Source organism: Eschrichtius robustus, chromosome 6, assembly GCF_028021215.1.
Source record: "Eschrichtius robustus isolate mEscRob2 chromosome 6, mEscRob2.pri, whole genome shotgun sequence".
Classification (NCBI taxonomy): Eukaryota; Metazoa; Chordata; class Mammalia; order Artiodactyla; family Eschrichtiidae; genus Eschrichtius; species Eschrichtius robustus.
In genome coordinates this window covers 69,667,725-69,695,215 of record NC_090829.1, presented here as the reverse complement: position 1 = coordinate 69,695,215, position 27,491 = coordinate 69,667,725, and the positions used below count along the sequence as shown (strand labels likewise).

Here is a 27,491-nt window from a genome sequence, read left to right as displayed (position 1 = left end):
TTACTGCATACAGAGGCACTACGGTATAACCAAGAGTACGCTTACCTAGATTCTAATCCTAGCTCTAACACTCACTAGATGAATAATCTTGAACAAATTAATATCACTTATATTTGCTCCCCTGTAATATGAGAGTAATAATAACAACTGTAAGTACTTAAGCATTGCAGGAAATTTTCTTTTTTAAAAAAAGTACTCACAAATTATTCTGATGAAGATAAACCTTCTATGTAGAAAACAATAGACCACTGATAACCACAGGAGTCCTCAAAAGGGTAAATACCCTTAGACAAGCAGTAGCAGACAATTTTTTCAAACTAATTTTCCACTATGAATATCCTGGTAGTAAAAATTTATTTCTTTTATTTTCACCCCATGTATCCCTAAAGAACTCCAACCTTCTGTTCCTCTATTTGAATGGCACTTTTCCTGGCACTTAAGCCCTCAAATGGTTTGGCAGCCCTCAAATGGTTTGGTTTCTCTGTTTGCCTTAGCCTAGAAAGAAAAGCCACCCATCTCCTTAAACCTCTGTAGGATAAACCCAGTCATGCCCATTAAAACCCAAAAGATCACATCAAGACAACTTAAGTACAAGTTTACACCAAGGGAAGAAAAACCATTTTGGTTTATTGGCTTCATATGACAAGTTTCCTTAAGTACTAGCTACTGCAAGTTCTATTTATCTTTGAACTTTCAACTTCTCTTCTGCAAGTAGATACTTTAGCTAGCACTTTCTTTCTTATTAGGATTAGTAAACTCATTTCAATTTCAAAAGATTGAGAGTACAGTAATACTCAAAATTTAAAAAAAAAAAACTTAAAAAATTGCTCATGGGATAAGTTGGCATGGGAAAAATATTCTCTTACAATCTTGTTCCCATAAAGCAAATTGCAACACTCACAGTTCCACTGTGGTAACCATTTGTCAGAACTCTACACTCATTTCCAGTAATCTTGGATAATGTAAATCTGAAAGTATGGACATAAAATAAATGGACAAGTCTTGAGATTTCTGGAATTCTACTCTGATATGCTGCCATATGCTCAATAATTGGTCACGTTTACTGACTAGATTGTGTTTTTCTAAAAGGTATCTTGAGATCATGGGTACATTCCTAGGATCAACTCAGTTTTTATACTTACTAGGGGAATGCCTCCCCAGAAGACCAGGAGAATTCTCTTACAAGCAGGCTTACATTAAAAGCAGATTTCGTCTCCTAGAAATACTCTATACAGAAGAAGGTAATGACCCAACAGAAAACTGGAAAAAACAAGCCTGTGTTCCAAAGCATACCCAGAAACTTCCTAAGCAGATAACAGGGAGTTGTGCATCGATTTTAAGAAGGGATTCTGTCAACCACTTTGGTTCTCCATATAGTTCATCAGAGGGGATGAACTTTACTTTATTTCTTTTCTTTTTGAGAAGGAAACCTGTATTCACCTTAGTGGTATTTAAGTTAGATGTGAACTTTTGATGGTTCTCTGTTACCAAAGAAGGCTGGACACTCAGTTAGTGCTATGGGAAGAGAGAAGCAAAAACTGAAGTTTAGTAATAAACTCCAATAAGAACGAAGCTGAGATTTCTTCAACGATACAAAAGTGAACAGAGTACATAAAATGGCATCATGGTTCTGATTTGGATTTTGCCTAATGTTTAAAGAGTATTTCAGAGAAGAAAAAACAACTTTGGAGCTATACAGATCAGGATTCAAATATTGCTTTCTTATTGGCTAAAAGATCTTAGGCAAGTTATTTGATCTCTTTGAGCCTCAGGTTCCTCATCTGCAAAATGAGGATAAATGTTGTGAGGACTAAATTAGGTAAGTGAAGGGCCAAAGAAAACATCTGTCACTCAGTAAAAGGAAGTTCAATAAACGGAACTTCCAATTACTACTGGCATCATCAGAGTTAATGAATTCTTATAATTAGTTATTTTCTATTAAGTACTTCTTTTAGTCAGGTCTCACTAAGTCCCTGATTAACACAGATCTATCACTTCCGTAGTATAGAATCTATAATGGAATAAGCAATCACTACTTCCTCTTATGAATGTATGGAAATGTTTCCTGGCAAGGAATTACAATATAATCAACAGTTGACTACATTTCAATAGCTCTTTCTAACTTCATGTTTTCTCATGAGGGAGAACATGTTTCCTATACGTACGCTTTGTGGGCCTGAGTTAAAAGGAAATCAATGTGTCTAAAATGTTTAATAAGCTCCACCACTCCAAACTTTTTTCAGTTGAACGTCCAGGATTAGAAAGCAAAGTAGAATTCTATGTGAAAGTCATGTAATTATAGTTTACTAAAATAGAAGAATCATCAAAGTATCACCATCAAGAATGGTAGGAGAGTAGACTGTTGAGAAGAAGTGTAGCCATCAAAACCTAAACAAAATATTAACATGTAAATTTAAATTACAGCATGCCTAAAACCAGATGAATTTTCCTAATTTCTGTTCCTTGAATACGCTAGTAAAAGCTTTCTGCCAAATCCACATGGCACTTTGGTACCTTACTATGAGAAATGTAGATATCTCTTTCCCAATTTATAGAAATATAATGGCCTTATTGTAGCATATAAGGAACAAACAGGTTGAAGTACAAACAGCCCAGTTCTTCATTCCAGATACCGGTCAGAATTTTAGTTCTGGCTCTGTCAGCAGCTCACCAAGTGACCTTTGACAAGTAACTTTTCAAATCAGAACCTCAGTGTCTTGACCTATAAGGAAACAGTCCAAATTATTTTTAAGAGCTCCTCCAACTTAGATATAGGGTAGTATGAAATTTAGTTGATTCAGTATAAGTAATATATATTTGTCTCTTGGATACAAGCACATCATCTAAAACGTCATAACCACAGCTCTGTAAAAGACCATCCATACAGGATGACTGTTATGCTAACTTTCTCCTGTACCAAATATTGCTTTCTTCATTGCTGTTGTTGGTTTTACTAGTTCTACCGTACAAAATGGCAAACATCTGCTTTTATCCATCATATTTTATGTATAGTAGCCTTCACCACCAATAAATCTTAAAATAACCTTTTGTTCAATCTAGTGACTTATAAAAAGGTAGACTTATCCTGTCTCAACTAGCAGTTCTCACAGAGCCTTCAGTATCATGGTATAATGAGACCATGTTATCATTCATTTACTGTCCGATGAACGCAACTGTGGACTGTACTATTTACTAAAAGGTTAACCTGGGGCCAGATGAACAGAGTACAGCCTGGGAAAGCGAACACCCTCAATATTCAGAAGTCTTCTTGAAGATCACCAAATTTAAGTTCAACTAGAATGTGGTCTAAATGCCTTGGATTTCTCCATGTATTGTTACTGAAACTGGCTTCAGTATAGTATATTTGGTTATCCTATAGTATATTTGGTTATCATGTAATTCCCCTGAAGAGGAAGTGAAAGAAAATCAGGGGCAGCCTGCATCTGTGAACAGGAAGACAAGCTGTCCAAATACCTTTCTGCTCTAGAGGATTGATTCACTTGTCTCACTTGTTTTTTAAGAATTCAAAGTCATTTTGATGATTTTAAAAAACTGCTATAATATCTACCTAGAAGTATAAATTGGTTTTTGTAGCACTGCATGTTTTTAAAACAGTGTTAACTTCTGATACACCATATGAAGCTGAAAGAGACTAAACAGTATGCCCTAATTTAGAAAACCATCCTAAATAAGTATGAATTAAACATATCCACCCCCAAAGCAAAAATTCTTGAGCTCTTTTGCTCACGCTTTCCCACCCTCTCTTGATCATAAACCATACCAGGTTTATAATCTGTACATTCATGTTTTTCGTTTCCAACTCAAAATATTCAGATTCTTCACAATCAGGAACTCTATAATCAAGAACTTAAAAAATACATGTTACATGTGACCTGTTTAGTTAAAACTTTATAAGAACTTTGACCCCTTTACCTAAAAATAACTCTAAAGGAGAAAACAGTAAACGTAAAAATTCTGAATAGAACCCAACACCATCTAAGAAACTAATTGGATCTTTTAGTAACAGCAACAAAATGATACCATATCACAATCCTGGAAAATGTACACACTTGAACAGGGTCTTACTTAACTAAAATCAATCCATAAACAGGTAAGATCATTGCTTCCAAAGGAACCTACTATGTCTTTTGGCCTTGAGTTAACCTTAACACCAATCAGTCCCCTACAGACATTTGATAGATGGGGAAATTTCATGCAACAAAAAGTAAAAGTGATTGCTTCTAATCCTCTATTCCTATCCCAGTGAATTCACGCAAACCATCATAGCTCTTATTCTAGTGTCATTAGTTCAGTTAGCTCAGGTCAGTCTGCCCACTGAACATAAGCTGTCAGATACTCTGACAAGTTTTCTGGAGTATCTCCTATGTGTAAGGATCCCCAAGAAGTACTGAGATCAGTCAGCTACCAGTCTTGTCTTGATAGAGAGCTTGCAGACCAATACAGAGGATGAGACATGTTGCTTAAGGAAGTAAGTTAAAGAGATACACAGGAAAGAAACAGGGTAGACTTAGCAGAGAATCAGCATTTGAGCTGGGCCTGGGGAGGTGGTGAGAGGATGAGAGGATAGAAATACGCTATATTTGGATAGTATAGAAGGAAATACCATGGAGAGGATTAGGGCTCAAATAACAATGGTCTGGAAAAAGGAAAAGTTGGAGTATTATAGGGTAACTTGAACAGTAATATCACTGAGGCTGAATGTGTAACACCACATTTTTCAAAATACTTTCATATCCATTTCTTCAATTAACTCTCATGGAAAGTCCACATATTAGACATAGTAAATATTATCTCCAATAAACAGATAAGGAAACTGAAGCTTAGAGATGCTGAGTATTTTCTCTGAGTCCTTACATCAAATGAGTAGGAAAGATGAGATGTGAAACCAAGGCTTAACAAGTCCAGGTTCAAAGTACTTCCCCTTTCCAAAGAAGTCAGTCTGCTTAAGTTAAATTTTATACAAGCTTGCTTTCAATCTGGACAAATTATTTAATGTATCAGTAAACAAGAGCAAATACTGCAAAATAATTCTAGGAGGAGCTCAATTACTGAAAAGATACACAGCAGAAATGTACAGAGTAAAATGGTAGCCTCCTACTCTATTTAAGATGAAGAAAATGATAGTTATATTACATACTGACAAGTAAGTAGGAATCAGAAATGTGTGCATTTCTTACCTCCCTTCAACTGCACAAATCTTTTCAACACCCATTCTCCACATTCAGGGGGAATAAATGGGGAGAACCAATAAACAGGAAACAAAAAGAAAACTAACTAATTAAAAGTAGAATTTTCGGAAACCCACATATGAAGAGCTAAATGAAATCTTAATTATTCCTACTACCTCCAATTGAGCAGATTTCACTTAGTAATCAATTATGAAATAGAGAACACATTAAGAATCTCAAGACAGTCTACGGGAAACAGGTACCCTTCAGGTTTTAAGTGTCAACAAAAACTTTACATTTCATATCTAGAAAGGGTTTTTTAACAAGGAGCTCACTTAGTCAACATATCCAACTGCCTGTGGTATTTCAGCAATGTCTCTTGCAGTTGTGTGGTCACCAGCATACACCTATTCTGGTAAAATTATTAGAATCACCCTTTTTACTTACAAAGTGTCTGGGTTTGGCCTATAAATTATTTGGCAGCGCTGCCTTTAAGCCTCAGTAATTATCCTAATTTGGGAAGCTTGAGCGCCACTGCAACCAAGTTCCTGGAATTCGGGGATGTTAAAAGCACAGTAAACTGGAGTCTATCAATAATAGCCCCCTAACCATTTTCTAAACCTCCAGCTTGTCCCCTCCAATATACACACATAGCCAAAATGATCTTTCAAACATTAGTTCTGTGGAGTTTTAATGGGGTAACTACAAGGGGAAAAGAAAAGAAGAAATGCTTCATGGGTACACTAAAGCTCAATTTCAAATAATGAGGTCTGACCATGGAAAACTGGGAAAACAACAGAAGCAGACATGGCAAGTTAGAATCCAGCAATCACTGACAGGATGAGGAACCGTTTGTAAGCAAAGCCAGAAAGTGATCTGTAAATGCAGACACTGAGAGTGCACAGTCCTTTCCAAAATAGCTGCTGGCAGATGTCAGGCCAAACTCAACGTGCAGATGAGAGGATATGAATCTTAATCAAGTCTCTTGTTTCTCTTCCTCTACTTCTGGTTTCCCATCTAGACAATAAAAACGTTTTGAAAGTATTTGCCAACCCTAACATTCTGTATTTTGCCGAATTTCATAATATGAAAGACAAAGCTAATACTTTAAAGTATTTGGTGGGAAGTGCTACTCAAAAATTAGTGAATATAATACCTAAAGTGAATCATGGACTCCTCTCTATAGTCAACAGGCAAAAAAATTTGTTGATGGGGAGGCAATGAAGAGGGAAAGATATCCTTGTAAGTCATTCGTGCTTTTACTATATGCAGTTAAAAGTCCTGGAGTAATGTTAATGGAAAGTGACTCAGTCTTTATGACTCATTAGAAAAATAAAAGCCAAAAAAGTCCAGTGGGGACTCCCCTGGTGTTTGGTCACTGAGAAGCTGTATCAGGACTAGAAATGCTCATCACACACTAAGCCTTCAAAGTTTAGTGGTAAATCAACCTAGGTACTTCTGATACAAGTTTCCAAGAAGACAAAGTGACACTTCGTTCACGCAAATGTTCATAACATGTTTTGAAGAGAGCCAGTAACAAGTAACGAGCTAAGAATCATAAGCAAACTTTTTAGAAGTTGAACTTGTTTACTCATGCACTTCACTCATGAAAGCCCCACAGATCCTTACTCAGAACTGGCATATGGATTATTCTTACTTTACATAAGAGTTCTACCTTGATAATCAATTGTGAAGTCCCTAGAAATTTATATGCAGAGCACATTTTCTTCTTAAAAAAAAGTAAAATAAAAATCAGGATGTAAGCCTGTATTTTTAAAAGTCACTACAAAAATAAAACATGCTACATGAGTTCAGCCAATAATAGTCCCCAACAGCGCACCACTATAATTAAAGAAAAGTTTTGATAAATGTTCATAGTGATAACTGAAATATCAAAAAAGATTAAATAGGGAAGTTTTTTAAACGGTTTCACTGAAATGGTCCCAAAGAAATTATTGTTTTTCCACAAAGTACCAGATAGTAAAGAATTTAATCTTTGCTAATCATAGTCTCTGTTATAATGACTCACTCATCTCAGCCTTCACAGCATGAATGCAGCCACAGACAATATGTAAACAAATGAGCAAAGTTATGTGCCAATAAAACTTTAGGCATTGAAATTTGAATTTCATACCATTTTTACCTGTCACAAAACATTCTTCTTCCTCTTTTTTTTTAATCATTAAAAAATGTAAAGACTATCTTTAGCTCACTGGTATAAAAACAAGCGGTGGCCCATAGGCCATAGTTTGCAAACCCCTATCTTAGAGGAACTAATTTCAATTACTAAAAGGAAAAAAAAAAATGCTGCCCATTCTTTAACCCTGATAAAGAAATGAGTTGCCATTGCAAAAGCTTAAAAAATCAGAGTAGGATAGGATCAATTCCTGCATTAGGGTGGCCACAGTATTCTTAGTCATATGTTCCAAATGTCCATTGTAAGTCCAAGAGTATAATCTAGGTATAAAAAACTACAGATTCCTGGGACCATCTCCAAGAGATTCAGCTGATATCAAGTAGGGCAGGAATATGTTTATAGCAAAGCTCCCCACATCATCCTAATGTTGCACCAAGGCTTAAAGACCACCGACATCTTCAAAATATTTATCTGATAAAAGACTTGAATTCAGAATATGTAAAGAACCCTCAAAACTCAATAAAAAGAAAACAGTCTGTTTTTTTTTTTAAAGGCAAAGCTTAGAACACACACTCCTTCGACAAACGATATGAGAATAGGAAATAAGCACAAGAAAAGAGGCTCCAATCATTAGTCATTAGAGAAATGCAAATTAAAGCCACATAAGATAATATTACACTGTTAAAATTCAGATCACACAGCTACGAAACAACAAAACCAGAATTTAAACCCTTAAAAAAATAGTTAAAAATTAAAAAAAATATATCTTGACAATGTAAAGTGCAGACAAGGATGCAGAGCAATTGGAGCTCACATACATTGCTTGTGGGAATGCAAAATGGTACAGGCCACTTTGAAAAAGTTTGGCAGTTTCTTATAAAGCTAAACATACATTCACCATATGACCCAGTAATCCTACCCTAGGTGCTTACCCAAGAGAAATGAAAACATGTTCACCTCAAAAAAAACCTGTATACAAATGTTTACAGAGACTATTTATAACCACCAAAAGTGAAAACACCCCAATGTTCGTCAGCCAGTGAATGGATAAGCAAATGGTGGTACAGCCATACACCGGAACTCAGCAATAAAAAAGAACAAAATTACTGATACACACATGATATCAGATGTATTATGCTAAGCGAAAGAAGCCAAACTCAAAAAGCAACTTATTGGATGATCCCATGTATATGACATTTTTGTAAAGGCCAAACTATAGGGACAGAAAACACATCAGCGGTTGGTGGAGGTGGGGAAAAGGGTGGAACAGTCTGGGGGTTATGTTAACTGTTCTGTATCTTGATTGCTGTGGTGGGTACAAGACTATACATTTGTCAAAACTCAGAACTACATACTAAGAAGGATGAGTTTTTACTGTACGTGAATTATACATCAATGAATTTGACTAAAAAGAAAAAAACACTGATATAGAACAAGCAAGACTGGTTTTACATTGGTTCTGGTTTATCAGAAAGTTTTCAATGCTTTTATGTCAGTGTATGGTTACCAACTATCATGTGAAGACCTACATATCTTAATGTGTGTGTGTTTATGTGTTTTAATGATAATAATGACCAAAAAAATAGTTCTTTTGAGTATGCGTGTTTGTCGTGTCCTTTTTTTTTTTTTTTTTTTTTATTTATTTATTTTTGGCTGTGTTGGGTCTTCGGTTCCTGCGAGGGCTTTCTCTAGTTGCGGCAAGCGGGGGCCACTCTTCATTGCGGTGCGGGGACCGCTCTTCATCGCGGTGCACGGGCCTTTCACTATCGCGGCCCCTCCCGTTGCGGGGCACAGGCTCCAGACGCGCAGGCTCAGTAGTTGTGGCTCACGGGCCCAGCCGCTCCGTGGCATGTGGGATCTTCCCAGACCAGGGCTCGAACCCGTGTCCCCTGCATTGGCAGGCAGATTCTCAACCGCTGCGCCACCAGGGAAGCCCTGTCGTGTCCTTTTAAAAGTAGTATCTAGGAACTCTTTTGTACTGGTTTCTAAATTCAAACTTCTGGGAATAAATAGTCTAAATAATCCCCAAGGTATATAAGACCAATGATCCTTTGTAGATCTTATTTAGGATCTAGGGTATCCTAATTTTACAGGTTTGAAGCACAGGACACTTTTAAATAGGTCATCAATTAAAAACATTAATCCAACAGCCCTTCCAGTGGCTACAACTGAAACTGCAAATGTAGCTGTGATAAGGTTTATTTTTTCCCCTTATAGGTCAGGGTAGTTAACTTTAAAATACACTCCTGTACTTAGAGAACTGGAATTTCAAGCAGAGTTTACTTAAGTTTTGTGGTATCACACTGCTTTTTGTTACTGAGGCAAAAATTCATTTATCTCAATCAAAACTCCTATGTTCCTGAAAAGAACTAGAGAAAAGACAATAGCCTATGGCTTTCTTTATTTCCCTAATATGTTTAAACTTCTTAAAATGTCCAAGCCTCTAAACATTAGCCCCTTCAGCTGAGTGTACCAGAGAAGAAATGCATTTTCTAGGTAGAAAAAAACACTGAGGCAGGAGTATGACCTCCTGTAGTTCACCCAGTAATTCATTTGCTGAATCGAAATAAAAACCTAAAAAAAAAAAAGCTTTTAATTAAAAAATGAAATGAAACCTATGTTAACTCATTAACATTCATATCAAACATTATCCCTAAAATAAGTTGAGAAAAATCTCTGGAATTGTTTTGTCATTCATTATTTTTATCCACTGTTTTAAATGACAGTATTAATGAAATACATGAGGAATGATTCTTAGGCATCTACAGAATAATTTAAAAGAAAGAGAAGAAGAGGGAGAGGGAACAAAGGAAGAGAGAGGAAGGGAGGAGACAGGAAAGGAAGGGGAAGGTGGGAAAGGAGAGAGCAGGGAAGACTGAGCTGTGTGAATACTCGGTTTTGAACTTTTCTAATTCTAGGCCCCATGTGACAATTTTTAGATACTTTGCCTCAGCGGTTTGATACAACTCACTTTCCCATCCTGGCTCTAATCTGGCTGGCCTAGATCAGTGGTTTTTAATACTTTCTACTCTGAGATCCTTTTTTAAAAATAGCAATTAACTTTACAGTTTCCCACAAGGGAGAAGTTGTCCTTTATGTAGTTGTTAGTTTAAAAAAAAAAAAAAAAGCATTTCTCAAATCATTAAGATAATCTTTATTTTACAATTAACAGCTAATTTCATTTTTTAAAAATCACTGATTCATTTAAGAAGGTACTGCATACCTGCATATAGCAATAAACTGAAAGATGTTTTTTTCCCTTATGTGAGAGGCATTCTGGGTGCACGTATGGAATTTCAAGGGTTCTTTACAACAACTCGTTGAACTCTACAGGACTGCCTCTCCACCACAGCGAAGATCAGAGAAGAAAAAAAATTAGAAAAATAGATTAAAAATTTTTATAAATTTAATAGTGGCACTAAGATACATGATGCCCATGGTTAAAAGGCATTATCTCTGCCCTTGAAGAGCTTATGCTCTGAGGACCTTCCTGGTAGCACAGTGGTTAAGAATCCGCCTGCTAATGCAGGGGACACGGGTCGAGTCCTGGTCCGGGAAGGTCCCACACGCCGTGGAGCAACTAAGCCCGTGCACCAAAACTACTGAGCCCGCCTGCCACAACTACTGAAGCCCGTGCGCCTAGAACCCGTGCTCCACAACAAGAGAAGCCGCTGCAATGAGAAGCCCGCGCACAGCAACAAAGAGTAGCCCCCGCTCGCTGCAACCACAGAGAGCCTGCACGCAGCAACAAAGACCCAACACGGCCAAAAATAAATTTAAAAAAATAAATTTATAAAATAAATAAATAAAATAAAATACAAAAAAAAGAGCTTATGCTCTGAGAAGGAATATGAAATTATGCCAGAGATAGGATTCCTAAACTAAAAGGGAGCATCTAGTATTCATGATTTACTCATTCATTCATTCACACATTCAAATATTTGCTGAATCTTTGCTGGCTATGTGAAAGACCTGAAGCCAGATGAGGGTAAAGAAAAGAAGACACAAACCTCCTAACTCAAGATCTAGCTGTGGTCTCATTAAAACACAATAACAACAACAACAAAAAACTGCTGTGGAATTTTCAAGAAAACAGAAAGTGAGTTTGCCCTGGAGCCAGATAATGCACCTCTCAGAGACCAACATCACATTAGATACCTAGTGTGCATGTGATATGCTTTAGATCTCTGGGACTACTTGGTTAACCTACTGCACCAGACATAATTTTTTATCTTTCCCCTTAAAGTTCTGGATTTATGCCATTAATTTAATTTACCCCATTATGCCACTGGGGTGTCCTGGACCTAAAATGAATCAGTGCTTTCTAGGCATATTTCTGAAAATGTATTAACTTTTGTCTTTCACTAAAGAAAAAGGATTTGCTCTCAGAATAGCTAGCTACCTTTATTTCAAGAAATGTCTCTACCAAGTGCACCAATTTCAGATGCTAATCATGACTGCACTCAGGTGCACACGTGCCTGCACACACACAGAGTTAACTAACTCTGGAGACGGTGGAAACTTCCAGTTGAAGGACAGTAAGGATATATAACACATAATAAAATTTCTTACTGCTGAAAGGAAAGAAAAAAGGTTAGCCCTGGTAGAAGATGGGAGGGTTGATACACAAGTGCTCAATGGCTGGAAGTGGGAAAACACTAATGACTAAAAAACTGCAAAGGAGTTAATAAACTTTAAAGGGTCTAGAAATGGCTTTGATGGACAGGCTACAGCACTCAGACCAAAACTTGAAGATAATGTGAAACCTCTGTTAGATGGGGGAAAGGGCAAGATTAGTGATTGGTGAGCAATTACAACTAAGTAGAGAGATGGGAATCAGACTGGAGAGAGCAAAAAAAAGTGGGGAGTCTGGATTGCGGTTTCAGAAAGAAGATTCAGAGTAGAAGCTAAAATTTACCAAAACTCTAAGCTTGTTAACTAATGAAAAGTGCTCTTTTTTTGGCGGGGGGGAAGCTCTGATCTAAACTAAAAAAACTTTCGGAATATTGTTGGAACCTTTGTCTATTTGAGAATACCTTTGTCTAGCATTCACAAATTGCATGATGCATTTGAGTTACACATCTACTGATAAAAAAGTGGCTAAGAATTTTTTCAAATCTTGTTGCAGAGAACCTCAAACGTTTCAAAAGAAATAAAGCATTACTACTAAACAATGGTAAAAGTATTTCCATTACAAAAAGTATTCAGATGTTCCAAATATGTTTTTAAACCAGAAATAATAATGTGTGTTGACATTTAGTTAGACTTAATTCTTTTCACTGCATAAGAACTCACACATGTCCCTTTGTCTCCTATTTTAAGAGAGACTTCCCAACGTAAAAATACTTCTGTAGTTATTTTTTTCAAAGGTCTGTCCAAATGATGAATATCTTTGGCCATCTTAAAACTAAATAAGCAAGCATTCAATTTTAACCTAGAAAAAACAAGTTTTCAAATAGTCTCTTTCCCTGATGTCAGCTGCTACCCATGACCTCTGTTGAGAAGTTCACAACAAAAGTCCCGGGGCTCCCCATCCCCTCCTAAAGAAAAGGGCAGTGGGAAGGGACAGACATCCACGGCATTATTCTTCTCAATCTCTACTGGAATCTACCCCATGATCCCAAATTGTAATTGTATATAAAGGTTTAGATTGATAGGAGAAGTAGAGGAGACAGATTTTTAAAACTGGAGTTTAAAAATCTGTGCCAGAATATTAAGCAAATTATTACTAAACTTTCTTTTCAAACTGAGTTGGAGTTTCAGTATTAAGAAGTCTCAATGTCTGTGTATGTTTTACCCAATCATGGACACCAACTTTATTTTCTTTAATTAGGGTCCAGAAACATCATTACGGAGCAACTGGCCATAATTAAGAGTTATATTAGGGAAAGATACACTTTATTCGATGTGAATACTTCCCAGATCAAAAACCACACCACCATTAGCACATTCCTAGTATAGTGTATCACTTCCTTTGATGATCTTTGAACTAGAAAAATCAGATGCTTACAAAGACAATAATCTCAACAATTTTGGACCACCTTCAAAGTAAATCAATACTTAATTCTAACTTAATGAAACAGCCACATAAATTTCCTTACCACTTTTCCACATCATGTAAACCCGACTGCCAAACACCATGTTGTGCAAAATAAAAGCAATCCAAATGTGTTAAACTCCGGAGTTTAGCAATGGACAAATTTTGCATTTACAGATGGAAAGTGTTTGTTGAAACCCTTAAGAAAGAATATACTAGAATAAACCATTCATGTCTTGGTTAGAAACCAGAAGACCTAAGAGTAATATAAAAGCATGCACAGAAAGTGAGTTTCAAGTTTGTTTCAGGTCACTGACGTACAGGGAGCCGGGTAAAATCTTAGCACTACATGACTAATACTTTACATATTAAGGTTGTGTTTGAACTCCAATTCTCATCCTACTCCTCACCCACCCCCAAGGAAGCACTACACACTACACAAGGATCACTTTTTCTCTAGAGACGTCCAACACACACACACACACACACACACACACACACACTCTCTCTCTCTCTCTCTCTCTCTCTCCCTCTCTCTCTCCCTCTCTCTTACCAGAAAGGTTAAGTACAATCTCAAAGACCTGGACTTTCAAAGTGTAAATTTGCCTTTCCTATCACTCAGGCTCCAGACTTGACAGTGTTAAGAAAAGTTCATTTACATATGAATGCCAGAATCTTCACCAAAGCCAGGTTAGGAACTGAAAGGTTGAAAAATACTATTTGATAAAAATCTCAGGCCTAAGCTCTAACATCCTTCAGGAACAACAGGACAGGCCCAGCCCGATTAAAAATTCTACATAAAATCAGCAACACTGTCTCCTAGTGTTTGGAACTCTGGGACATAAAGCAGTCAAGCTTTCTTCGAATTCTGGGGTCAGCCTGAGCACCCACAAGCCCCTTTGAATCAAATCAGGTTGGCAATGAAACAGTTCCAAGAAAGCAAAGATTCTTATTTTCAATTCCATATTCCCAAGACAACTAAGACCACAAGAGTCAGCTGAAACAAATAACATCCACTACAAAGACAATCTCTGCAAGCCCGGAGAGCACTCTGGGACTTCCATGCTTCCCAGGGTCAAAATAACAGCCAAAGATCACTAAAGATTAAGGCAATCCAGCACCCAAGATCTCAGCTGAAAAAAAAAAAAAAAAAAAAAAAAATACTAGGTCTGGATGAAGACGAGGAACAAGAAGTCAGTGGGATCCTTGCTAGAAGCCAAGCCAGACCAATACTAATCAATCTTGATTTTTCTGGACCTCAGTATACGGAGCCAGTAAAACTCAAGGTCACAGTGAGTCCCCTGCTCCCCCTCGCTTAGTGCTTTTTATGAGAAAATGCTTATTTATAGCAGCTTCCCATCCGCTGCTCGCGCTGGGCAGTGCCCAGACTAAACTTTTAAACCTGGAGGAAGGTGGGAAAGTCAGCCAGCCAGACGCAGGGCTAGGAAAAGTAGACAGAAGGAGGGAAAGAGTCAAGTTTCAAAACAAAGGCTCCACAAGGAACTGAACGTCAACCCCTCCCCACTTCCTAGCCTTCAAGTTAGCCAGGCTGGGCCTGAATTTTCAGGAACAGAAATAAGTCAGATGTACCCAGCTCTGGAGCATTCACTAAGGGCATTTCTCTTCCCGAGAACCTTTGCACAACCACTTTTGACGAGGGTGGTGCTGACCTCTCTCCCACAATCTCCTTTCGTAGGAGAAAACTGAGGCTCAGAACGAAAGTGACTTGCCCAAGGTCCCACAGCAGAGCCTGAATTCAATTCCCTCCCGGCCAGGGAGGGCCGGCACCAGCTGAGCGCCGAGCGAGCGCCGCTGGGGCCGCCGAGACGACGCCCCCGCCGGGAGGGACGCTGGGCTGGGAGCCGGAGGGGCCCCGGCGCGCGCTCCACGGCCCGGCCCCTACCTTCCTTGACTCCCGGCAGCTTGGATTGGTCGATGCTGACTTCAGCCATGTTGGCCCGGGCTCCGGACGGCCCTTCACCTCCCGCTTCCCGGCGGCTGTCGGCACCGAGCTCGGCCCGGCGCGCAGCAGGAGCAGCAGCAGCGCCCGACCCGGCGCCAAGTCCGGCCGGCAGCGCGCGCGGGCCCGGAGGACAGAGCGGGCCGCCGGGCAAGGACTGGCGACAAAGGCGGCGGGAGACGGGCCCCGGCGCAGCAGGCTGGCGGCCCAGCTGCCCCGCCGCAGCCACCTGCTCCCGCGCCCCCGGCCCTGATCGATACCAAATACCCAGAGCCCGGAAATGGACCCGGGCCGGCCAGTACGGAGGGAGAGAGGAGACAGAAAGGCCGGCGGGCGGGCCCGGGTGGGGAGGGGGAGGGGGAGGGGGAGGGGGAGGGGGAGGGGGAGGGGAACTGCAGGTCTGTAACCGCAATTGCGAGTGGCTGGCGAGTGCTGATCGGCTCCCGCGGCCGCCTCCCTGCTGTCTCCTTTGTGCCGAGTGACGCGCGCCCGAGGCTGGGGCCCGGCGGTGCCCCCGCCCCCGCGCCCTGCCTCCCTCCCGACGGAGGGTCGCGTCTGTCGGTGGGGGGCTTTGTGTCCTGAAGGCTTCCTCAAAAAGGCCGCACGGGTCCCCCAGAACACAGTCGTTACTGTCGCCGGTGTAGTCCCCATGCTGTGAGCTGTTTCCACAGGATGCTTTGCTGTGAGACTGGCTCTCTCGGGCACTCTTTGCCTCCTGGGATTAGAGGAAAGATAATACATGGGCGTTAAAAAAAACCTCTACTACAACGTACAGAAGTAAAGAGCAGCTGATCAAAATCTGGGCCAGTTAGGAGACGAGAGTGCTCACAACCAGCCGGGGGAACTGAGTCATTCATTCATCAGAAATGCATGAATGTCTACCAAGTGTGATTTTAGGTTCTGAGGGTGGTAACAACGTGTGTCAGACATCTCTCTCTTCTGGCATGTCACACATTGGTCTATAATTGTGACATTTTTATCTCCCCGAAATAGACAGCATCTCCTGTCTGCATCTCCTGGCAACAGAATTCTCCCTCCCTATGGGAAGCCCTCCTCAGGAGGGCCCTCCTCTCACAAGCTTGTACAACCGAAGAACCTCTCCACCATCAGCAAGCTTCCTCCCTCATCCAATACATTCATCTAAGGATGGGTGTGTGACCAAGACAGGTCAAGCAGAATACTTCTCTGGGGTTATTATATAAAGAAGGACAGATAAGCATTCTGTTTCTTGTGGGGAGGGTTTGCTCTTCCTAGTAGACAGTGAAGCCAAACTGAAGACACGAGCAAAGATAAGAAGACATAGAGATGAAGGGGGTGTGTTCTGATGTTACCACAATAGCAAACCAGCTGGTTCCTGGAGCAGCTGGGATTCCTGCTGCTCTGGATTCTGGGATTTACCCCCAGCATCCTCTCAATTTAAGCTAGTAATTTTACTATCTTAAACTAGTAAAAGTTGATTTTCTGTCACTCACAGCTCAGAGTCACAGTATGAGAGGCCACATGTAGGAGGTTTTATTTGGACTTGACATTGCCTAAGGCCAGAGAAAAATTAAGAAAGATTTTCTAGGCCAGAGGGTGGCAAACCGTGGCCCATAGGCCAAATCCAGCCCACTGGATTTGAATGACTGCTTTTTATGTGTTTAAATGATTACATTTAAGTGGTTATAGAAATACAACATAATATTTTCAATTTTGCCTCTTAGGACTCAAATTATAAAATATTTACTCTTGGACCATTTTCAGAAAAGGTTAGACAACCCTATTACTAGGCAGAAAGAACACCCAGTAAATTAAATGTGTAAATAGAAAGGAAGTACTATTAGAAAGGTAGTTTTGTGAGGATTTTTGACTTGCCTGCCTCCTGTGACTTTTTTTTTAACTTCCTGTGGTCATAGAGAATATTTATAATAGCAGTATTGTCTGTTTCCCTCCCCAAAACCCATTGTCTTCACTGCTCTGTCATGCTCTGCCCTCGGAGGCTGACATTTATGAATATATCACCAGGGCTTCCTTGCCCTGTGGCTTCTTCCTTTTGAGTTAGACCAATGCACAGCACTGGCAGAAGATCAGAAAAGGGAGGAGAGAAATATCAGGGTGTGTATTACACTCCTTTCCTTTATGCTAGGCCAAAATTTTGGTCATACTGTGTCCCTCTGACTACAATGCCTGTCTAGAGCCCTCCTTCCCATTGTTCCAGCTCTCATGGGTCTCTAATAATACCATTTCTTTCCAGTGCCCCTTCAGGCCTAGGATAGTAATGGCTTCACTACTGTCCCCCTAACCATACCCATGCCTTTGTAAGTAGTCCCTGCATTTTATTCTTTCCAGTTAAACCGTTTTGTGTGTGGTTTCTGTTTCTTGCCTAGACTCTGACTAATATGGTTAAGATATGCCAAAGGGTCATTGCTTTGTTTTCCTTAAAAATATCTACATTTCTTATGATCTTCATAAGATCATAAGCCATATTCATCTATTCATATGATCTCCACTTCCTAGTCTCTCATTCTTTCTTGAACCTATTCCAATCATACTTTTTAGCCTCACCGCTCCAAAAACAGCTGTTTTTATTAGAATTAACGATGACCTCCATATTGCCAAATCCAGTGGTCAATTCTCAGCCCACCTCTTATTGGCTAACTATTACCATGTAATAAATATGATTCTATTCATCTTCTTGAAACATTTTTTGTTTTGGTTTTTGTATTTTTGCTTATCTCATTTAGCTCCCAAGACAGTTCTACACCACTAGCCACTTTGTTCAAAAATGATCCAAGCCAATGAAAGCTCATTTTGAGGGTTCTTCTGGATAGTGGTACCTGCCAGTTATTGGAGATAGTTATAGGGTAGCAGCTCCACCCAAATTGTTTCTAATAGGTTACAAAAATATATGTCCAAATTCATATATATACACACATTTATTAGCAAATAGGTACAAAGTCATAAAACCTGCTCTGAAAACTTAATACAGTCCCAATTCCTTATCCTTTTATAGGCTCTAACTACACAGTCCATAAAAGATTTGTGCAAACACAGACATTATTTTGGAATCTTACGTTGGGTATCGTTGCACAGATTAACGGCTGAAAGGCTCTCTTGGTTCTTATACCCTCTTCAAACAAGAGTGGGGAATTTCTTTAAAATATTTCAGTCAATCCACATATCTACATATTTCAAATGCCCCCGATTTTAAATGCATTTCTAATATTCATTAAATTATGCTATAAAAGTTCTGTTATTAATCTAAGATTTTAAAAACTAGCTTAAGTTCTCATAATTTTCTTTGGAGTGTAGCCTTCTGGTAAAATCCTAGGTTACAACACCTGCAGTTTGTGTTCCTAGTTAGGCAACTGACCACCCCTAGAATGTACACCAAAACTAAACACACACACACACACACACACACACACACACACACACACTCCTATATCACATTCTTTGGGGGTTCCTCCCCATTTCCTAGACCTTTATTTATTTATTTTTTTGGTGGCCACGCCATAAGGCATGCAGGATCTTAGTTCCTGGACCAGGAATCAAACCCGAGCCCCCTGCAGTGGAAGCACGGTGTCCTAACCACTGGACCGCCAGGGAAGTCCCTTCCTAGACCTTTAAATGCTGGAGTGTTTCAGACAGCACTTCAGTTCTCAAACTATTCTTTCCTAACTATTCTTACTACTTTGGGTAATTCATTCAGTCTCTTTGCTTTAATTATTAACTCTTGGGTAAGTGAAATATGGAACCATTTTGACTGACAATTAATATGGTTCAGCCTAATATTCTGACAACTCCAAAATTTATATTTTCATCACAAACTCTCCCATGAGTTCCATATTCATGTATCCTACTGCATATGTTTCATATTCATTCGAAGGTTTAATTGGCTGTGGTGTCAAATACTGTTGAAAAAATTAGGGCAACAAGGACTGGAAAAGAGGACTTTTGATTTGACATCTAGGTTATTTACAAGGAAAGAGCAATTGTAGAGTTGAGAGCCAGTAACCAGATTACAAAGTTTAAAAAATTAATGAGGGTGTTTCAGTAAAGATGGTGGATTGAACACATGTATCTAATTCATTCTCTCCTGAAAACCCACTAAAGCCACACTCCCATTGAAATATCAGTCAATTTTTAATTTTTTTATTGAGTTATAGTTTATGTACAATATTATATAAGTTACAGGTGTACAATGTAGTGATTCACAATTCTTATAGGTTATACTCCGTTTATAGTTATTATAAATATTGGCTATATTCCCCCTGTTGTACAATATATCCTTGTAGCTTATTGTATACCTAATAGTTTGTAGCTCTTAATTCCCCACCCCTATGTGGCCCCTCACCCCCCACTGGTAACCTCTAGATTGTTCTCTATATCTGCAGAATCACCTACATTTTATAATACGTGTCAGAGAATGTCACTCCTTTGCACTTAAATCTCTAGTGGCATCTCATCTTTAGAATACAATCCAAAGTGCTTACCATAATCTACTAAAATCACCCCTACCACTCTGATTTCATTTCCTTCCTCTTGTACCCTAACTCACTGGCCTTCTCTCACCCTGACATCTTGCCCTTCCTCCTTGATTTTCCTCCTAGGCCGTGCATATTCTTGCGACAGGACCTTTCACTTAACTGGTCCCTCTTCCTGGAAAGCCTTCACCCCACCCGACCCCTTGCCAAACAACCTCATGATGTGCTCCCCCAATTTCATTCAAGTATCTATTCAAATGCCACCTTCTCAGAGAGACATTTCCTGACCTTATCTAAAATAGTAATCCAATCCCTGTCATTCCATATCTTGTCTTTTTTTTCTCTCCAAATCAGTTATTCCTGCAGATATTATTTGTTTATATGTTTATTTATTATGTCTGTCCAGTCTAGTAAGAGGATTGGAACTTTGCCTATGTGAATTTTTACTGTATCCTAAGTACATAGACTAGTGTTGGCACATAATAGCTGTTCACAAATATGTATTGAATACATTGTTGAATAAAGCATTTGGTAAAGAAGTATTAAAGCAGATCATGACCGTGCTGATCAAACAATATTTTTTAAAGTAAATTTTTTAATGTTTTTTTCAAAAATGAGTTTTAAGAAAAAAATCTAGACCTTACTAGATAGTAGACATCATTAAAAAAAATTTAGAGAAACAACTGGGTTAAAAAGACAGAAATCTCATTTTGCCAAGAGGAAACGTTAGCTTATATACCACTATGTCCTGAAGTCTAACTTTTGTTTACAGGGCACTTATTTGTTACATATAAATACATTTCCAGTGTGAAAAAATAAGGAAAATAAAAAATAAGTATGGATACCACTGTCATTTGGGAGATTTTTCATGACTACCACGAGAGTGCAGGCAAGAGACAGTAATGAAGAAAGTGAGTCTTTATGGAGCCAGAGCAAGGGATTCTCATCCAAGAGACTTGGCAGGGACTAAGGTAGGATGTCAACAGGCTTCATATCCAGGGATATTAAGCACACTGGCATAGGTTCTGACTTGTGCAAGGAGGATCATGGTCTAATACAGAGCTAAAGCAAGATTCAGCAGTGTGAGCTATGGTAAAAGGTTTCTAACCTCTGGGGGACAAATACCTTGTATTCTGGAGTTACTTTCATAAGTTCCACTAATTTATATATATATATTAGGAATTATCTGCAAATTGCATAAATTATAAATCTCTCATAAAGCATATTTCTATTTTTTAAATGAACTCAAGTGCATTTGTGATTCATATACAAAAATTTATTTACAAATGTTACTAAGATCAGCATAAATTTCTGTGAGTATGTATTTTTTTCAACCAAAGGTGACTAAAAAAATTTATATATGGAGGAAGGTCTTAATTAAAAGGAGATCTTCAACCTAGAAAAGATTGGAATCCACTCTTAAAGATGAACCACATAGTCAGTTTTTCTCCAGGAGACCCATAATTTAGGAATCTTCTTTCCACATGTTATTTTCCCCATGAGACCTATAACTAAAAGGGCAGGACTATAAATTCAAATTGAGAGAAGGAAACAGGATGAACCTGTGTAACTCAAGCTGTCAGCAGTGTAATGGTCTTAGTAGATTCTTGGGTAAACACATCTAGGGAATTCCTGTCCTATAACACATTTATGAGATTTTTCAATATTTTGCTTGGCTCTATGTGGAGAATGCTTGAAGTATGAAAGCTGTTCAGTTCTAGAGAGAGCTGTATTAAAGATACAAAAATATGAATGAGAAGTTTACACATTGATTACAGTGGCTATCTCTGAGTGGTGGGAGAAGGGGAAAGAATAAGGGATGCAGGAAACTGTGAGTAGTAGATTACATTTGCAAAAATGACCACAATATTGATTCCTATCACACATGCCCTCTTGCACTATGATGTTGTAGAGCTCCATCAAAACATAGAGTCTAATTCTCCTCACATTGAATCTGGGCTGGATCTGTTACTACATTGACCAATAAAACGCAGCAGAAGTAATATTCTGAAACTTGAAAGCTCTGGCATTAAGAAGACTAGGCAATTTCTGTTTTGATGCTCTGAAAGAAGTAAGGTGCCTTGTAAGAAATCTGACTATCCTAATATCTCCTTGCTGTGAGAAGCTCAACTAGCCATGTGGAGAGGCTATCTGTAAGGGAATAAAGATCCCCAGCCTGAACCCCTAGTGGAGCTCCCAATTGACAGCCAACACCAAGAGGATTGCCAAGCATTTTGGATATGGATCTTCAAAACCCATCTGAGACATTCCAGATGAAGCCAGGTGAGACAGAGCTAAGCTGTCCTCACTGACCTGAGCCAATCTGTTGAATATTGAACAAAGAAATGAATGTTGCTATTTAAAGCTAAGAAGCTGTAGAGTGGTATATTATATAGCAATAAATAACAAAAAAAGTATGTTTCAGTTATATCTGTAAAGTTTCAGTTCTTTGAAAAGCCACATATTTGAGACAAATATGGAAAATGTTGACCTTGGTCTGTGTGTGGTGATATTTTCCATTTTTTTCTTTACGTACAAAATATTACATATTTCATAATTCGAAATTTAAAAGCATATTTATACTTGCACTTCTTGCTAGGATAGAGTAAATAGTTCCAAACATTTCCATCCATAAACAAGTATAAAGCTGGAGAAAATGTATGTGGCAATGTTGACAAGTCCTGGGCATTAGGGAGTATGATCCCTGAGAGAAGAGAAATACATGAAGTGAGCTCCCATGCTCTTATTAACTTTGTAGCTTGGTACAATTTTCCAACTTTTATAAAGGGAGTGGAGTCCAAGCAGAGTCTCTCTGGGGAGGCATAAAATAGAGTACAGGGCTGCTGATACAATTAGAACTTGTGGGGTAGGGGACTGAAGAAGCAGGAGCTGCACACAGGAGTTCCCAAGTCCTTGGTCAAAGCCTGCACTGCATATCTGCCAGATGAAACCCTATGAGGCCTAACAGAAAGCAGTTTCCACAGAATGGAGGATGGAATGGCCACTCTAGAGGGCACTAGATGCTGGGAAATGTTAAAGACCCACTCAGAGTGGAGAGACCTCATTAACATGTCTGGTATTCAGGTAAACTACCAAAGAGGCCATAAGTTTTGTGGATAGCCTACTTTCAAAGGATATTCTGTAGCTAACCTAACACAGCCTAAAACCAAGCTTTGACAGAAGAAGAGCTTCTAGCAAATAACTGCCTGCCGAGACAAAACTCAACAATCATTAAAAAAAAAAAAAAAAAAAAGGCAATTTAATCCAGACTCCTTACAAAGTATCATTCAAAATATTCAGGAAAAAAAAAAAGTTTTCCCACCAAAAATTAGTAGACATGTAAAGGAGTAGGAAAATGTGATGAATAATCAAGAAAAAAGCCATCAGAGGGGACAAACACCAAGATGACCCAGATGTTACATTTAGCAGGCAAGGACATAAAGAGGCTATTTTTAGCTGTTATTAGAAATATTTTTAGGGACTTAAAGCAAGATATGTGATCATAATGAATAAATGACTAGAAACTCTCAGCAGAATAGAAATTACACAAAAAACAGTGAACAGGTATAGAATTTTAGCAGATAAAAACCAAAAACATAAATGGAAATCCTAGAAACAAAAAGTACAATATGAAGTGAAAAAAAATCACTGATGGACTTAATAATATTTGGAGATGACACATTCAGACTCAGTGAACTTGAGAGCAGATGAATAGAAATTATTTCATATGAAAAAACAGAAAGCAGAGTTTTTTAAAAAAGAGCCTCAGGTACCAGTGGAATAATACCATACTGTTTATAACACAGGTACGTGAGGACCCAGGAGAGGAGAGAAAGATAATGAGGCAGGAAAAAAAACAACCCTTGAGAAAATAATGGTTGAAAGTTTCCCAGATTTTATTTCAAAACCTCAGTCTACAGGTCCAAGAAGCTCAGGAAACCCCAAGAAGGAGAAATAAAAAGAAAAAGTACTTAGACCACTCTAGTCAAAGTGGACGAAAACCACAAAGGAACAGAAAATCTTCAAAGCATCTAAAGAAAAATGGCATATTTTATATAAGGGAAAAGTTATATAAATGTTGCCTGACTTCTAAGCAGAGACAATACAGGCCAGAAAATAATAAAATTACAACTGTAAAGTGATAACAACAACAAATATCTGTCAAATGAGTATTCAATACCTTACAAAATTGTCCTTCAAAAATAAAAATAAAATAAAGATATTTTCTGAAAAATGAAAGCTCAGAAAATTTGTAACCACCATATCTACACTACAAGAAATACTAAAAGAAGTTCAAGAGGCTGAAGGAAAGGATAACAAATGGAATTTCAGATTTAAAGGAAAGAAAGAAGATCTAAATGTGAGGATAGGTTTTCTGAAGACTAACTTCTTTTCTTTTTTTTCTTTGTTTCACTAAAAGACAATTTATTGTTTAAAGCAAAAAAAAAAAAAATCATTATAAGGTAGTGTTTATAAAGTGTGTAAAAGTAAGATTCATGACAACAGAAGCACAAAGTAATGGAGGCAAAAATGCAATTAAAGTGCTATGAGGTTTAGGTGTGGAAAGACTTGAATAAGCCAGGAGGAGAAAACATAACCCAATTTATTTTATGTGTCTTGCATAGCACTGAATACAAAACCTGATAGAGATATTATATGAAAAGAGCAATATAGACCAATATCCCTGATGAAGTTAGATGCAAAATTTCTCAACAAAATATTAGTAAATCAATAGAAATATACAAAAGGAATAACACATAAACACCAATTGAGGCTACTCCCAGGAATGTAAAATTAATTTTATATTTAATAATCAGTCACTGTAATTCAACAGCTTGATCATCTCAATAGAAATTATCAAAAACAATTTTGACAAAATGGAACAGCAATTAATAATTTTAAGAAAATCAACTCTTATCAGACCAGGAATAGAAGGAAGCTTCCTCAATGTTTTAAAAGGTATTTATGAAAAATAAAGAAGAAAAAAATAAAGAGCTTGGTGAAATATTGCACTGTTTTCTCCTAAGTTGGGAACAGTGAAAGGATATCAATTCTCCCTATTTTTATTCAACATTTTACTGTGCAACACTCCACAGTGAAATAAGAAGGATAGAAAATAAAGTTCACTCAGATTGGAAAAAATGTCAGCTTTATTTATATTTGATTTGATTGTTTACAAAGAAACTATTTAGAAGCAAAGCAACTATTGGAAGTAATACATTTAACAAAGGCATAGAGTACAACGTCAATATGCAAAAATCAATTGTATTTTTATATAGTAGCAACAATTAAATAATAAAAAAATTTAAATCAGTTTCCTATAGCATCACCCAAAAAACAATAGGTAAGAAACAGTATCACATTCCAAAGGAATTGAAGAGATTTGAGCCACCATCAAATATCTAAAAGATGTAGCAATATTAGCCACCAGCATTTTTCTGATCCATTCATTTGTCTGACCTCTGTAAAAACCATGGGTCATGGCGGATGATGGGAGACTGCTGTAACCTTAACCAGATTATAACTCCAATTATTGCTATCCTACGAGACATCAAGAACTGGGAAGTGTAAGATTTTACTCCACTTGCAAGCTAATAAGTTAGCCTGTCACAGTTTCTTGGACACTGGCAGAAAATAGGAGATTCCTGGGTTAGAGACAAAAATAGTGTATTATTTACAGAAATAGCAGTAGACAGAGTATCAATATTTGCACCAGTTCCCCAAACCCCAGTTCACACAGGATGATACAAAGACAACCAGGTGATTCCTTCACACTCAATGGGGTGTATTATAGGAAAGGAACCTCAAGCTTAAGGATCCTGAATCTTTTATAATGGGAAGTAAGCCTGGTTGACCTTGGCCTTGATGGGAGATACTGTCTTTCTTATACTGGACTGTAAATACACCTACTGTTGGCTCTGAAAGGGGATGCTTTCTCTATCTTCCAAGGCTGTTTACTATACAATCATCCTTTGAAAGATAGTTTAGAATAAAGAAAGTCGTGCTTTGTGACCACCTGGAGGGATGGGATAGGGACGGTGGGAGGGGGACGAGGGAGGGAGGAGATATAGGGATATATGTATATGTATGGCTGATTCACTTTATTGTGGGGCAGAAGCTAGCACACCATTGTGAAGCAATTTTACTCAATAAAGATGTTAAAAAAAAAAAAGAAAGTCAGTGTCTCTGCTTACAAGTTACGCAGATATGTGGGATACCCATTGAGAATTGACTCCCAATAGCTGATTATTATCTTTATTAACCCAGTCTCTGACATTTGGTGTGCTCTTATCAAATTAACGATCCATTTAGCATAGAAGATCAAGCACAGTTTGCCTTTCCATGGTTATGTTAACTGTAATACTCTTTTGGAATCTAGTCCTCAAGTGTCTTGACCATGATGGTCGTTCTCACATTCTACAGAATATCCCAATGGTCTACTCTATAGATGACATCATTCTAATCATTCTAATTGACCTGGTAAGCAAGAATGAACAAGTATTCTCAATACTTTAGTAAGACACATATATGCCAGAAAGTGGAAAGAAACCCTACAAAGATTCAGGAGTCATGTGTTTTGGGTCTGGTGATCTGGGGCACACTGAGTCCTTCCTTCTAAAGCAATGGTTATCAACCGGGGAAAATTTTTGCCCCCGAGAGACATTTGGCAATGTCTGGAGACATTTTTGGTTTTCAAAAATCAAGGTGAGTGGGTAGCATCTAGTGGGCATCAGGGGTAGAAGTCGGGGAAATAACTAAAGTGGGCAGAAGCCATGGAAGCAACTAAACATGCTGTAACGCACAAGAAAGCCTCCTCAAACAAAGAAGTATTCAACACTAATTCTCAGTAATGGCAAGATTGAGATTGCTTTAAATGAAAGTAATAAATATGATTTTGCCTCTTGCAACTCCTACATGACAAAAAAAGATATAGCACGTGTGAGCCCCTTTAAATTTTGGGGGTAACATTTATAGCAAATGGTAATACTACTGTGACCTTTAACTGTGACTTAGAGGCTGCATGTTTTGCATGTGGCCCTGTACAAGAGAGTGTTCTGTAGTGGGTCCATGTTGCAATTCAAGCTGCCCTGTCACTTGGAACATCTTTTATTTTTTTATTTTTTTATTTTTATTTTTGGCTGTGTTGGGTCTTAGTTTCTGTGCTAGGTCTTTCTCTAGTTGTGGCAAGCGGGGGCCACTCTTCATTGCGGTGCGCGGGCCTCTCACTATCTCTCTTGTTGCAGAGCACAAGCTCCAGACGCGCAGGCTCAGTAGTTGTGGCTCACGGGCCCAGTTGCTCCGCGGCATGTGGGATCTTCCCAGACCAGGGCTCGAACCCGTGTTCCCTGCATTGGCAGGCAGATTGTCAACCACTGCGCCACCAGGGAAGCCCTGGAACATCTTCATGTGGCTCCTCTTTACCTCTATCCCTGGCCCTAGCACTTGCTTCCAATCCACAGAGATTTTAGCAATAGCTCTTGCCATTCCCATGATGATAAAGGTCCAACTATTTCTACTTCTCCCACAAACACAAATGAATGACCCCCTGCATAAGGTACTTGAGGCCGAAATCTCAGTCTCTGTACACCATTGCAGAATCTAATCTGGGAGACAGAGGTTTGGGTGAAGCAGAAGGGAATAGCTTTATTTCTTTGCCAGGCAAAGGGGGACACAGTGGGTTCCTGCCCTCAAAAACTACGTG

At 38.6% G+C, this 27,491-nt stretch overlaps 1 protein-coding gene across 1 annotated transcript in view; it reads right to left on the bottom strand.

Annotated features, from left to right (window-relative positions):
• The window catches only part of CCDC50 (coiled-coil domain containing 50), a 78,032-nt gene extending 50,752 nt beyond the window's left edge, over positions 1–27,280 (bottom strand). Inside the window, exons 1-2 of the mRNA XM_068545654.1 lie at positions 27,212–27,280; positions 15,267–16,038 (exon numbers count right to left, since the gene is read on the bottom strand). Coding sequence (XP_068401755.1) covers positions 15,267–16,038; positions 27,212–27,280 — 841 coding nt within the window. The remainder of the gene's footprint in view (positions 1–15,266; positions 16,039–27,211) is intronic.
• Between the last annotated feature and the right edge of the window lie 211 nt (positions 27,281–27,491).